Source organism: Peromyscus leucopus, chromosome 20, assembly GCF_004664715.2.
Source record: "Peromyscus leucopus breed LL Stock chromosome 20, UCI_PerLeu_2.1, whole genome shotgun sequence".
NCBI lineage: Eukaryota > Metazoa > Chordata > Mammalia > Rodentia > Cricetidae > Peromyscus > Peromyscus leucopus.
Window position 1 is genome coordinate 60,759,721 of NC_051080.1, and position 13,814 is coordinate 60,773,534.

The window sequence follows — 13,814 nt, forward strand, 5'->3', positions numbered from 1 at the left end:
AGAGAACTAATGGAGAGATTAATACAGATGTTGGGACGTGGAGGAGGGATGAGCTAGTGCAACTGTCTTCTATTCACTGTTTGCATAGGATGTAATAGGCAGGCATCAGAAGCTAGTAAGAGAAAAACGAGGTGTCATGGCCAGTTACGATGAAGCCAGAGTCACAGAACTATCTAAAATTTACCAGAGAATAGAAAAAGTAGATGACGAAACATTGATATCTACAACTTTTAGTATACATAATTCAAAGGAGAGGCAATAGAGCTTTGTTCTAAATAATGGAAATGAATGAATGGGTTCTCTATGAGATACCAAAGGGGAGGGGTTGCAGTAACTTGAAAACTGCCTAGAAATAGGAAGTTCAATAGAACAAAGTGTTTTTGTTGTTTTATTTTTTAAGAGAAATTTGAAACCGAGTAACTGGGAATACAGTAATAGCAAGAGCAACAGAAGAAACCAAAGGAAAGGTGAAGAATTAGAAGGAAGTTTACTACAGAACATGCTGGGCTTCAGGTGCAAGGTCATTCCAAAGACAGAAGCCTACATTTGAGAGAGACATTAGAGTTTGAGGCATAATGAGGAAATGAAGGAACTGATGTCGTTGCACCCCCAGGTCAATCCTTTCATACACCACTTCTGTGTCCCTTTCTCAGCAGTACCCTAGGCTAGGTAATTGGAAAACAGCAAATGGTTTCATATGCAGAGGGCTGTGAGAGGTGGCAGTTCACCTTTTCTTTCTTTTTATTTGTTTTTTGGATTTAAAAAAGGTTTTATTCATTTTACATACCAACCACAGATCCCTCTCTCATCCCTCTTCCCGCTCCCCCACAGCTACCCCTTGACTCAACCCCCATCCCCTCCTCCAAAAGGGTAAGTCCTCCCATGGGGAGTCAGCAAATCCTGGTACATTCAGTTGAGGCCAGACCAAGCCCCGCCCCCCTGCATCAAGGCTGTGTAAGGTGTCCCACCATAGGGAATGAGCTCGGAAAGCCAGCTCATGAACCAGGGATAGATCCTGATCCCAGTGCCAGGGGGCTGTCAAACAAGGCAGTTCACCTTTTCAATGGCTGTCAGGTAAGGAGGTGTTAACCAATTCGGGGAGCATGACCTATGCTCCAAGTCAGGTCTAGCCACCTTCTCTCAAAAAGTCAAATTGATATGAAAAGAAGAGAAAGGAGATTTATCCAATTTGACAGCATTGCAAAAAGAAAGATCCACTGAACCCCTCAAGTCTTTTATTGGGGTCCTGAAGTGAAATTAGAGTTTAAATGGGGGGTCAGGGATAGGTACATCTAAGCAGCCCCGTCAAGGTGTGGTTTGGACAACCATCAGCCCATTCTTGTCTGGACTTCAGTCTTACCCTGGAAAGTGTTGGGGCTGTGTGAAATCCCTCCCTGGAAGACAAACTTCCCCTCTGGCTGATGCCTTTTCCTTCTCCCAGCATGGGATTCCTGGGGAAATTCCCATTTCTCTGGGATCCGTTGTTTCCAGTCTGATACTCAGAGAGGCACAGGGGTCTCTTTAGAATTCCACTCCAGCTTTTCAGCAGCATCTGCCTGACTTTGGCTGAAGGTCACACACCCTTCCCTGGCCTCCTCAGTTTCCCTGACTGCCCTTTACTCACTTCTATTCCAGGCTTCCCCAGTGCCAGTCATGTATGAATTATTTGCACAAAAATATACTTCTGCAGAGCCAGACATGTTGTTGGGTGGTGGTAATAAGTCTTCCATACTGTTTGTTGGTCTTTCTGTTTTACCAATTATTAAGAGAGCGATGAGAACCTTCACTCCAGTTGTGAATTTCTGTACTTCTGTCTACATTCATAAATACTATTTCTACATCATGTTCTTTATAAATTATTATAAGCAAATAAGAATTTGGAAATTTTAAGCCCTGTATAAATTTACCTTTTATTGTTATTCACTGACCCATTTTAATATTGATAGCTTTCATGGCATTAAAAAATATTTAGTCCAATAAAGGCATCACTGGAGTTTTTTAAAATTATCTTCTCATGGTATACTACTTTATACCCTTTTAATATATACATGGAAAAAGAAAATGTGGCACATATACACAATGGAGTACTACTGAGCAGTAAAAAAACCCAACAATGATATCATGAAATTTGCAAACAAGTGGATGGAACTAGAAAATGTGATCCTGAGTGAGGTAACCCAGACTCAGAAGGACAAACATGGTATGTACTCACTCATAAGTAGATACTAGATTTAAAGGGAAGGATAACCAGACTGCAACCCACAGCTCCAGAGAACCTAGCTAACAAGGAGAACCCTAGGAGGGATGCATGGATCGCCCTAGGAAGGAGAAATAGATGAGATCTCCATGAGCAAACTGGGGGTGAGGGGGGCAATGGAGGGTAGGGGATGGAAGATGAGAACATAAGGGAATGGGGTGGTTGAGCTGGAACAGGGACAGAGTGAGAGAGCAAGGAAAGAGATACCATGATAGAGGGAGACATCATGAGAATAGGGAGAAATAGGGTGCTAGGGAAGTTCCCAGGAATCCACAAGGATGACCTCACCTTAGACTACTAGCAATAGTAGCAATAGTGGAAAGGTTCTTGAACTGGCCTTCTCCTGTAATCAGATTGGTGAATACCCTAATTCTCATCATAGAGCCTTCATCCAGTAACTTATGGAAGCAGATGCAGAGATCCACAACCAAGCACCAGGCTGAGCTCCAGGAGTCCAGCCAAAGAGAGGGAAGAGGGATTCTATGAGCAAGGAGCATCAAAATCATGATGAGGAAACATATAGAGACAACCAAATCAAATTAGTGGGAACTCATAAACTGTGGACCAATAGCTGTGGAGCCTCCATGGGACTGGGCTAGGACCTCTGCATAGGTGAGGCAGTTGTTTAGCTTGATCTGCTTAAGGGGCTCCTGGGAGTGGGATCAGGATCCATCTCTGGTGCATGAGTGGGCTTTTGGAGCCTAGTGCCTATGGTGGGACACCTTGCATAGCCTTGGCACAGGGGAGAAGAGCTTGGACTTGCCTCAATTGAATGTACCAGGATGGGAGGCCTTGCCTTGGAGGAGGTGGGAATGAGGGGTGTGTTTGGGGGAAAGATGGGGGAACAGGAGGAGGGAGGAGAGGGGATCTGTGGTTGGTATGTAAAATTAATAGAAAATTTCTTAATAATAAAAAAGAAAAAACTGAAAGACAGAAGAAAAATATTTAGTCCAATAAAGGCATCACCTGAGCTTTTTAACAATATCTTCTCATGGCATACTACTTTATACCCTGTATATATATATAAGATTGGTTTGGTTTTTCAAAACAAGGCTTTTCTTTGTAGACCTGGCTGTCCTGGAACTCACTCTGTAGACCAGACTGGCTTCAAACTCAGAGATCCACCTGCTTCTGCCTGGGTACTGAGATTAAAGATGTGTACCACCACTACCCAGCTTTTTAATATTTTTTTAATCTTTGTGTTTAAAGTAAGATATTTATAGACAGTGAGTTTGTTGGTTTCTTCTTTGTCTTTGCGTGACTTCTTTTGGACTAATCAAACATCTTTTGTGAATTCTGTATGGTTCCTTTGCTTATCAGCTATAATTTCTTTCTTTTCTGTTATTCCTTTAAAGTTCAGTTAAAGATGATATCTTTAACTTTTCATAATCTAACTACATGTACTAGTCAATCAGTCTAAGTGAAACAGAAGGACTTTTGGACCATCCACATAAAAATATGGGACTCAAGCCTTATGTGGTGGCACACACCTTTAATTCCAGCACCCAGAAGGCAGAGGTAGGCAGATCTCTGTGAGCTTGAGATCACACTGGTCTTCATTGTGAGCTCCAGGCCAGACAGGGCTATAGTGAGAATCTGTCTCAAAACCCAATTAATAAAAATAAAAGCAAAAATCTGTATATAGTGATGTGTGTATATTAGCCGTGTTAGAAAAGTGGCAACAGGCTGATCACTGAATCTCATCTGCTGGACAGCCTAGACAAGTCAGTGAATCCCAAAAGAATGGGAAGGAGTACTGTGTGATGCTGTCTTCTGGATGTGATGTAGCACTTGTACTTATGAACTATAGAAGCTGTGGCTAGCTTGCTCAAGATTGGACCTATCAATAGTCCATCAAAATGGAAGAGAAGTTCGTGAGGCCCTATATCTTCCTGAGAAGCTGTTGACAGTCAGTGGCTGCTGTCTTCAGTAGTATAGCACTGGTAAGTTGCCCATGCGCCAGGAAGTAATTTCCTACCCATGATCATGCAAGAAGTCAGTGTTAAATTCAACTCAGTGGTCACAAATAATGAAGTTAAAAATGTAAATGGAAGAGTAGGAGGGGGAACTGTTGGGAAGACCAATGGGTATGAGAATGGAACAAGAGACAGTGTTGGGGGACTAGTATACACATGAATGAAACTATCAAAGAACACACTAAAGTATTTTTTTTTAATGTTGTCCAAGTTAATACAGAAAAAAAAAGTAGAAAGAAACTTTGGAAGACATCTGACATCAGACTTTGGCCTTCACAGGCATTTTTGCACATATACACATACACTTACACATGAATACACACACACATGTATGGTGATATTTTATTTGTACTGAAATGTGATTTTAATTGTATGTTAATAAATAAAGTTGCCCAGGGGTCAGAGCTATTAGAGCCATAGCAAAAGCTGGGCGTTGGTGGTGCACACTTTTAATCCCAGCACTTGGTAGGCAGAGCTAGGTAAATCTTTATGTGGTCAAGGATACATCCAGCATTGGAGACACACGCCTTTAATCTCAATACCAACCATAGAAGACCTGGAGGTCTGTATAAACAGGCAGTGATGAGGCGGTCATGTGGTTGGGTTTACAACCAATGAGAAGGCAGAACAGAAAGTCTATATAAAGACAAACACACAGGAAGTAGGTCTCTCTTGGCTGAAGAGGATCACTGAACCAGGAAGGGTAAGGCTCTTAGCTCTGATCTCTTGGCTTTCTTCTTTGCATTGGTTCTGTGTTTCTTATTTAATAAGATGGTTGGTTACATCTACACACATGCATACACACACACACACACACACACACACACACACACGCCCCACAAACACACACAATTCAAGGTATCCTGTTTTCCCTCATATGTGCATTCTTTCTAGACATTTCCTCTGTGTAGAATTAGACTTTCAGGTGGCCTCAACTTTTTTTATTTGCAAGATTGCATATACCCTTTTTTGTAGTGCATTCCTGCTCTTGATTATTTTCAATTGTTTCCATACATGAAAATAGCTTTGAAAACACTTTTGGTTTTAGTGTATAGACTTGTAGGGGAACAATGTTTAATGATGACATTCTGCTCTTTTCTTTTTCAAATTGCTACCTATGTACAATCTTTTGCTGTTCTTGACTTTGTTGCTTCTGGATGCAAGGAGATTTCTTTCCTGGTTACTTTAAAGATTTTTATCATTGCTTTAAGCAACTGGATTAGCATGTGACTTGGTTTAGATTTCTTCATGTTTCCAATTTCTCCAGTCTGTTGAGTTTGTAAGATCTGTGAGTATAAATTTGTTAAAAATTGGATATCTTTCAGCTATTGTTTCTTAAATATTCTCCTTTCCTCCCATCTTCTTTTGAGATGCTGATTACAAATATTTTAAAATGTTTCAACTATACCTTTCACAGAAATGTTGATCATTTTTTCAGTCACTTATTTACCATGTATATAACATTAGTTTCTGCTTCTACATTTTCAAGTCAAATGATCTCATCTTCTGCAATAGCTAGCCTGTTGTTAATCCTCTATAGAATAGTTTTCATCTGTCCAGTTATAGTCTTCATATATAATTCACTTTGGTTAAATCTTTCTCTTTGATGTGTTCCACTTTTCTTTTTAACATATGACATCCATTTATAATAACTATCCTAATGTTCTCCCAACTGAAAAAAATCATCTATGCTGATTTTTGACCTGTATATGATGGTTAATTATACCCTTATTATATCTCATTATTCCTGTTTCTTCATATGCTTGGCAATTTTGAAATGAATAACATTCATTGTGAACTTTATCTTGTTGTTTGCTGGGTATTTTTGCATTTCTATAAAACTCCTAAGTGTTGTTCTGTACCACATATGAGTAAGTTATCCCTTTCCAGGCATTTTTTAAAGGATTTGTGCCAGGTGTGTTGGCTCATACTTGAAATCCCTGTGCTTGGGAAACTGAGGTAGGGGGATCATGTCATGAGTTCAAGGCTAATCAGAGCTAGAAAACCTTATCTCAAAAAAGAAAAAAAGAAAAGGTAAGAAATGGTTAACAAAAATATTTGTGATGTTGGGCTACATCAAATATTGACCCAACTTAGAATCTGCTCTACTACTGAAGTAAAACTCTGGGTACCCCACCCAGCACTCAATTCATTGGCAATTTGCCCACTACAGAAGATGGAAACATGAACTTTTCTTGGCCCTGTATGAACTTTTGCTCCTTTGAAGTGTTTCTGCCCTGTTTTGAAGAGATATTTCATCTTCATGTGCTTTTATGATTAATCTGTACTCCCCTGGATACTTCAGGGACCCCTTTGGTGAGTCTCCAGTTTTGACTGGTATATAGCTTTTTATTTTTAACATCCCACGAACTCTAGCCCTGTTATTCCCTTAAGTGCCAAGCTTCCATCCCCTAAACTCAAGGAGACTGCAGGTCTTTACTAAGAACAGTTCCCTCCTGCACTCTGAAAATCCTTCAGCCTCAGAAAACCACAGGACTGACATCATTACTCTCCTATCTAATCACAACTGTGCGACACGCAAAGCCTAAAACCCACGGTTTCAAATAATTTTCTCTTTGATTTTAGTTGGTTCCTCGTTTTCAGCTTAGCAAATGTTGGTTCTCCTGTTTAGAGTAGAAATCAGATGTCACTGGCTTCTGTAATCAGAAATCTGGAAACAGAGGGAAAGCTTTCTACAGAAGATATTTATACAGATGACCGAGTGGAAAGTAGAAATTGGAAAGTCAAAAAAGAGAAAGGGAAAGTAAAAGGTTAATTTTCAGAAGGAAATGTAAAGAAAGAAATGAAAAACTTAGGTGGACTTCAAATTTGCCTATGAAAAGAAGCAGGAAGAAAGAAAGTAAAGACAAAGAAGCAGAGAGAGAGAAATCAGTGCAGAGTTCACTAGGTGGGCTGGCTGTGCTTGAACTGGCGTTATGCAAGGTGACTAAACGTTAACAACTTCCTGTAATTAGACAGAGAGAGTGGTGAAGAGAAAGGAAGCATGATCCTTCCACTTCTTCCCCAGATAGAGCTCTTTTCAAACCCTCTTACTCTTGAGATTGAAATATTCCTAGCAGAAGTGAGCAGTTCACAGATTGTCTAATGAGCTTGCCATCAATCCCGCTTTAAACCTCGGACAGTCTGATACACAGGTCACCTTGATACCTGATACTCATCACTTCCTGGTGCCCCCCACTGAACTTTTGAAATTAATATCCTGTTACACAACTCTAGTGAAGAGATAGGAGACAGTGAACAGCACCGTAGTTCAGCAGGTAATGGTAAGAGTAAGCCCAACAAGTTATGGGAACACACAGCAAGGGACAGGTCCTCTGAAACCTTGGGCAGGGGAAAACTGCCAGCAAGTGCTGCCCCTGTCGCCAAAGGGATCTTCTAGGAAAGAGTTTATAGAATGTAGAAGCTGGACAAAAGAAAAGATCTTCTACTGGAAGGAAGAATGTGTGGGAAGGCTAGGGACAGGGCAGTTACTACAAGCGTAAGTGGGTCGGTAGAGCTGGGAGCCGAGAATGTCCATCAGAAGCCTTGTCACAGAAATACTTGCATGCCACGGCATTTGGAATTGAACCAGAGAGAAACGTGGGGTTCTAGTGTGGTTATAAGTAGAGGTTTGACTGTGATCAGTTTTGTGTTTAGAAATCATTTGGATGGCCGAATGCAGTACACAGGTAAGAAGTTAAGATGGACAGGGTGTTCACTGTGAGGAGTAGTGTCCTGTGAGGCAGAAAGAAACAGTGAGAATGAAGAGACGTCGATACATCATCAGGAGTAAAATCCAGATCTGGTAGCCGTTGTCATTCAGGCCCACCCCTTGGGGACCCACCCAACATCTTGATGTCATCTTATGTAAAGCCTCCTTTAAGAGAAAAAAATCCCCTCCCCTTCTTCTTCCTCCTCTTTCCCTCTCTCCCTTCACAAGGCTGCATGCACCTCTCCTTTCCTTCCTCTCCTTTTCTATCTCTTTCTCTCTCTCTCTCTCTCTCTCTCTCTCTCTCTCTCTCTCTCTCTCTCTCTTCCCATCATTCTCTCTATTCCCTCTACCCTCCCCCTTTAATAATAAAACTTTCCACGTGGATGCTGTGCCTGCATGGTGTGAGTAACTTTCCACCATGTCCCCTTGGCTGTCACCTGCATGGCATGTCTCCTTGGCTCAAACCCACCAAGGCCCCTCACACGCCGTTTCACAACAGTAGCTGAATAAAACTTTGGCATGAGAAGGAACCGTGAAGAGAAATATCCAGTCCTGGATATAACTGGATCGACAGCAGTATTTTCAGTGTTCTAGATGTTCCCAAACTCCTTGAACAATAAGAGAAGTCAGAAAGTTCTGAATGGTCTTGATTTGCTTTCATCTATTCAACACTGTTTACTTGTTCTAGGCACAAGGACTAGACCAGGAAAGAAGCCGGAAGCTATGGAATAATAACCAAGAGAAATGGGGTGGGATAGAGGAATCGATAAGGCCCAACGAAGGCTAGCTACCAAAAAGTAGTCACGGTTCCAATGCCCTTTCAGTAACCCTGGGAAGTGTGATGCTAACAGAGAGGGCAGATGGAGAAGTTGGACTGGACACAGGCTGAGAAATATGGAACAATGAAGAGAAAAGAAAAGAAAGAGACAAGGTAGAGAGCAGGGTGTGTAACTAATGCAAGTGCTATCAAATTCCCTCCTAAAGGCGCAGGCTGGCTAGAGAAGCCAGAAATGCCAGAAGTGGGCCAATCAGAGAATAGAGGCAGGAGAAACTGCTGGAAACCAAGGAATTGGTAAGGAAGGAGACCTAGATGAATAGGAGAGTGCATCAGAAAGTGTGGTGCTCCCCAATTCCCGGTGGTAAAATGACTCCATGTGGAATGGCTCTTTATAAAGACAGCAGAGTGCTGAGAAGCAGGACCGGCACAGGCGTTACAGAGTGGACACTGAGTGGGGTGAGAAGGAGCATCCCTACAATTCCAGCTGTTCGAGCGGGTGAGGCGACAGCACATGGTTTGAGGCCAGCCTGGACAAGTGAAGCAAGACTCAGCCACAAAATATTAAAAGAGGGCTAATGGCAAATGATGAAAAGAAAAATAAATAAGTAAATAAACATTAACGGTCAAATAAGCAGGGGGTTCGGAGAGAATCTTCAAGCAAAGTAAGATGTGCTGGGGCGTCACAGAAATGGAAGAGAAGGGTGACACTCCTAAGAAATCAGGGTCAATTTTTATGGAAAAGGAACTGGGAGTGGGGGAGGGGAAGGATGCTAGAGGTATTGGCATCATGATGAGGAAACTCTTCTCAATATAGGTAGATATAGGTAGCAATCATGAGAAGGGAACCCATTCCAGAAAAGCATTCATTTTTTTTTTTTTTGAGCAGATGTGCTATAGCAGAAGAGAGGTGCACATCAGCCTCCCTCATCCTGCTCACCAAACTGGAAACCAAAGTAGATACGGGCAGGGAAAAACAACATGGCAAGGTATGTGCTGGAAAGGATGTAGTCGCAAACTTTCTCTTCATTAAAATAAACACATCTGAGACTTTAAATCACGAATGGGTCTGGAAACTTCAAGGTCATTTCAAGTTCATTCACCACAATACTTCCGATATCTTGTCACTGAGCATCTCCATAACGAAGTCTCTGAGGTGGCCTCACATTTGAACATAATCTAAGTGCTCCCTAGGCAGCAAATAAAAATTTCTTGCCAATCAGGGTCTGGGCACAGGCAAGTTCATTGGTCAAACAGACCAATGCAGAAAACTTGAGGTTTCCTATTCGACAAACAGCACACTCAAAATTCCAGAAAGTGGTGACTAACAGGTGTGGGTGACAGGAGATGCATATAAAAGGTTTCATCCACACCCTCTTTTGTGGCTTTTACCCTGGTGCCACCACCACACCTAGGAGTTTCGATCATTAAAATAATAAAGACATAGAGTAAAGCCTGCTGACAATCCATACAGGAAGCCATGCACCCTTTAAGAGCTAAACTTGGTAGCACAGAACAAGACTCAGTTTGGAGAATGTCAGATATCGGTGTGTGTGTGTGTGTGTGTGTGTGTGTGTGTGTGTGTGTGTGTACACGTACATATGTTTATAATAGACACATCTTACAGCTAGGTATGCATACATTTGATTGTTGTTCTTGATACTTGACAGGGACTTCCTGGGTATCCCTAAATGTCCTATTACTGGTATTGCAGCCTATGCTGGCTTCAAACTCAGGGCAATCCTCTGGCCTCATCCTATGATGGGCTGCTATACCAGGCATGTGCTGCCATGCCCGGGTTAGCTATTGTTTTTTCCCCCACTTGATCTACGTGTGTGCTGATGTATGTAATTTAACTTATCTTCAGATGATCTTTGAGAAATGTCCCTTCCTTTATCCCACTTACAGAACGTTGACACTGAAACCCATGAATACAGTGGGGATGCACGGAGGTAAATTGAGGCAGGGGACTTATACATAGCGTCCTGGGTTTTTTTTGTTTTGTTTTGTTTAATATCTGCGAAGTGTTAAAAGGCAGTGGCTCAAGTCCGTGTCTGATGGTGAAATGAAGTGTCTGTGTGGAAACACATTGTGAGTGACATCGTATGTAGTCAGAGCGATGATATAGATCTCAAAATTGGAAGAGTAGCTGCCCTCCTCTAAGCTGCCTACAGTTTAAAGAGTGCTTCCTGTGCACTGAACTTTTCTGTCCATCATTGGTGGACATCCTCATAGGGATTTTCTGGAACAGAGCAGGAAAAACTCAAAGCAGCCCTCCGGGGACCCACTGCCTTCGATTCCAACCTGATGGCATGTTTAAGATCCCATTAGGGTCCCCTTTAAGACAGGCACCCCACTTTCCAGGTGTGCCTGGCGACTTGGAGTTCGCCTTCTGAGTCACAGCCTCTGTCTTCCCGCCCAACTGGGGAAAGTGGGTGAGGACCGGCTGGGAGACTTGGGGTGGGATGGGCCGGTGGGACTCGTTGAAGCTTGAGCGCAGGGGCAGCAGGTGATCTGAAGGGCGGAGGAGAGCTGCTGCGGGGCTGGCACCGGAGCGCACCGCACCTGTCCGGGTGACCCTTGCGGGTGCCGGGGCGGAGGCGCGCTCACCTGCGCCCACGTGACGGGGCGGGGCTCTGTCGGCAGCTCCCCCGTGGCCACGCCTTCTCCGCGCTCGGCACGCCTGGGGCCCGCGGACCGGATCGGCGGCGGCGGCGGCGGCCAAGCCCGGGAGGCGGAGGCGGGACGCGCGCGGGAGGCGGTGGCGGCTGTGCGCGGAGACGTAGCAGCGGCAGCATGTCGGCCGGCGGAGCGGCAGTCCCGCCGCCCCCGAACCCCGCGGTGTCCTTCCCGGCGCCCCGGGTCACCCTGCCCGCCGGCCCCGATATCCTGCGGACCTACTCGGGAGCCTTCGTCTGCCTGGAGATTGTAAGTGGGGTAGCATAGAGCACGATCTAGCCCCGGGAGCAGGGACAGGCAGCATCCTTGCCCCCAGCCTGGTCTGGCCCCCTCGGCGCCCTCCTTCAGCCTCCTTCCTCTAGAAGTGGCCTTTTCCTGCCGACGGTCTCGGGGTGCTCTCCACGTTGTGCCGGGGCCTCTTGCCTGGCACCTGTTACGCGGACACCTGCTCGCCCGGCCTGGAATGGAAATGTCCCTTAGAGAGCGAGCAGGCAAAGGGCCCAAGATTAAGGACTTGGGCAGGAGATGGGTGGTCGCGCCTGGAGAAGTCTTGGGGACTCGGCTTTGGACAGGGTCTACGCTTGGCTAGAGGAGGAACCAGCGCCCTCGGCCCCCCTCCTGTCGCTAACCTGCCATTTTGTTGGGTGGTGCAAAGGTGGACTGATGCCTGGGTGGCCAGGAAACTGCTAGGATGTGGAAAGCCTGGGCGGGAGGCGCCAGGGAAGGGAGGAGAAGGAGGCTGAAACCTGGGTATGGTTTTCACCGGACTCACCCTTGCCAGTCGTCAATGCCCTTTGGATTGGGGAAGAACCGGGCAGGGAGAAAGGTGAGATGGTAAGTGCAGTTGGCAGTGTGTTATCAAGTGGGTGTGAGGACGGTAGGGGGAAGTGGAAATGCGGGGTGTCGGCTACAGCTCTCGCCTTTGCACCTTGCCCTTTTCCAGTTTACCTGAGAACCCCCAACCTTCCCAGAACACTTTCCTTGGCCCGAGTAAAGTTGGTGTCCCAGGCCTGCCCTGCAAACCGTGTTGAACTAGACACTTGAACTTAACGACGAAAGGAATGCTGTGGAGTTGGGAGCTTTTGAAGCTCCTTGTGGACCAGGGTGGGGGATGTGTAAATATAAATTGGGCAACTGAGGTTGCATCATGCCCGGAGAATGTCAAATAAAATGAAATGTTAGCAAGGCAGGGAGGGCCTTTCCTGCAGGCTGGTTTGTTTGCTCCGTTTAGGGTTTTCATGTCACTCATCCTCTCCTGTGAGTTTGCATAACCTGGATCTGGGTCACTCTGGCTTCCCTTTTGTGCTGTGGAGCTGAAAACCTTGTGAGCATTGGTTTTCTGCCCCATTATGCTTAGGTAGCCAAGCCACCTTAGGTTTAGCTCAGATTTGAATCTGAAAGAGGAGACCCGAGTGAGTCACGGGCTGTGGCAGCTGTGGTCTGAGAGTAACTGTGAGGCTGGAGGACCCCGGTGTGGGTTCGGGTTCGAGCCCAGTTCAGCAGCGTGGGAATAAGACTGAGATGAGTCGCAGGCATCCATATGAGAGGAACAGGGAGAGATGGCATTGGACCAGCCTCCTGGCTGTGGACGGATGGACACAGCCTTTAACACAGGAAGCTTTGGCGAGAAAGAGTTCACAGATTGTGGGCTCCGTTCCTGCCATGTTCAAGTTCCACATGCTCGCTTCCTCTTTCAGGAGTTCTTCCCACGTCTTCGCTTACTTCCTACTTATCCTGAAATTTACAGAAGATCCATATACAGAGACTCACTGCCTAACCTTTGGTTAGAAGTTAGCCCCAACCTCAGCAGCAGTATACATTTAATCTCAACTTTGATATGTTGGTTATATATTTATTCAAATATATTATACAGTATAATTCCAAGACATATACACATGGAATATATATACATACATACATGGAATGTATGCATAGAAGTCTTAGCCACCTGTTACCAAATCAGATGGGACTCAGGACCCACCTGTGGATGGGCCACACTTTATGGAACACCGTAGTTCTGAAGGTGAACTAAGAGTCACCCAAGAGGTGACTTATTGAACACCACCCAGCTCCCTATCTCCTTTTCCTATCTACCACAGTAGTTAGTTCTCAGCTCTTGCTGTACTTAATAACTTGGCAGCTTCGGAAAGTACTGTTGCCAGCCCAGGCTAATTAAACCAGAATCTCTAGGGGCGCACCCAGAGTCAGCTAATTTTTTTTTTTAAGGTTCCCTGGAGATTCTAATACACAGAATAGCTGCAACCCACTGATACAGCCTTCGAGCCAGGCTCTGCCGAACAGAGAAATAAAGAGTTTTGTTTTGTTTTTTTTTCTCACAAATGTGAATGCTTTTGTTTGTTAGGATGGATAAGATGATTAGATCCTGGAAGTGTGGGGAAGTATCCCACACACTTC

The 13,814-nt window shown here is 44.6% G+C and overlaps 1 protein-coding gene across 1 annotated transcript in view; it reads left to right on the forward strand.

Annotated features, from left to right (window-relative positions):
- Positions 1–11,428: 11,428 nt before the first annotated feature.
- Mal2 (mal, T cell differentiation protein 2) overlaps positions 11,429–13,814 on the forward strand; it is a 29,727-nt gene continuing 27,341 nt past the window's right edge. Inside the window, exon 1 of the mRNA XM_028871924.2 lies at positions 11,429–11,648. Within this exon, the coding sequence (XP_028727757.1) occupies positions 11,517–11,648 (132 nt within the window). The 5' untranslated portion in view covers positions 11,429–11,516. The remainder of the gene's footprint in view (positions 11,649–13,814) is intronic.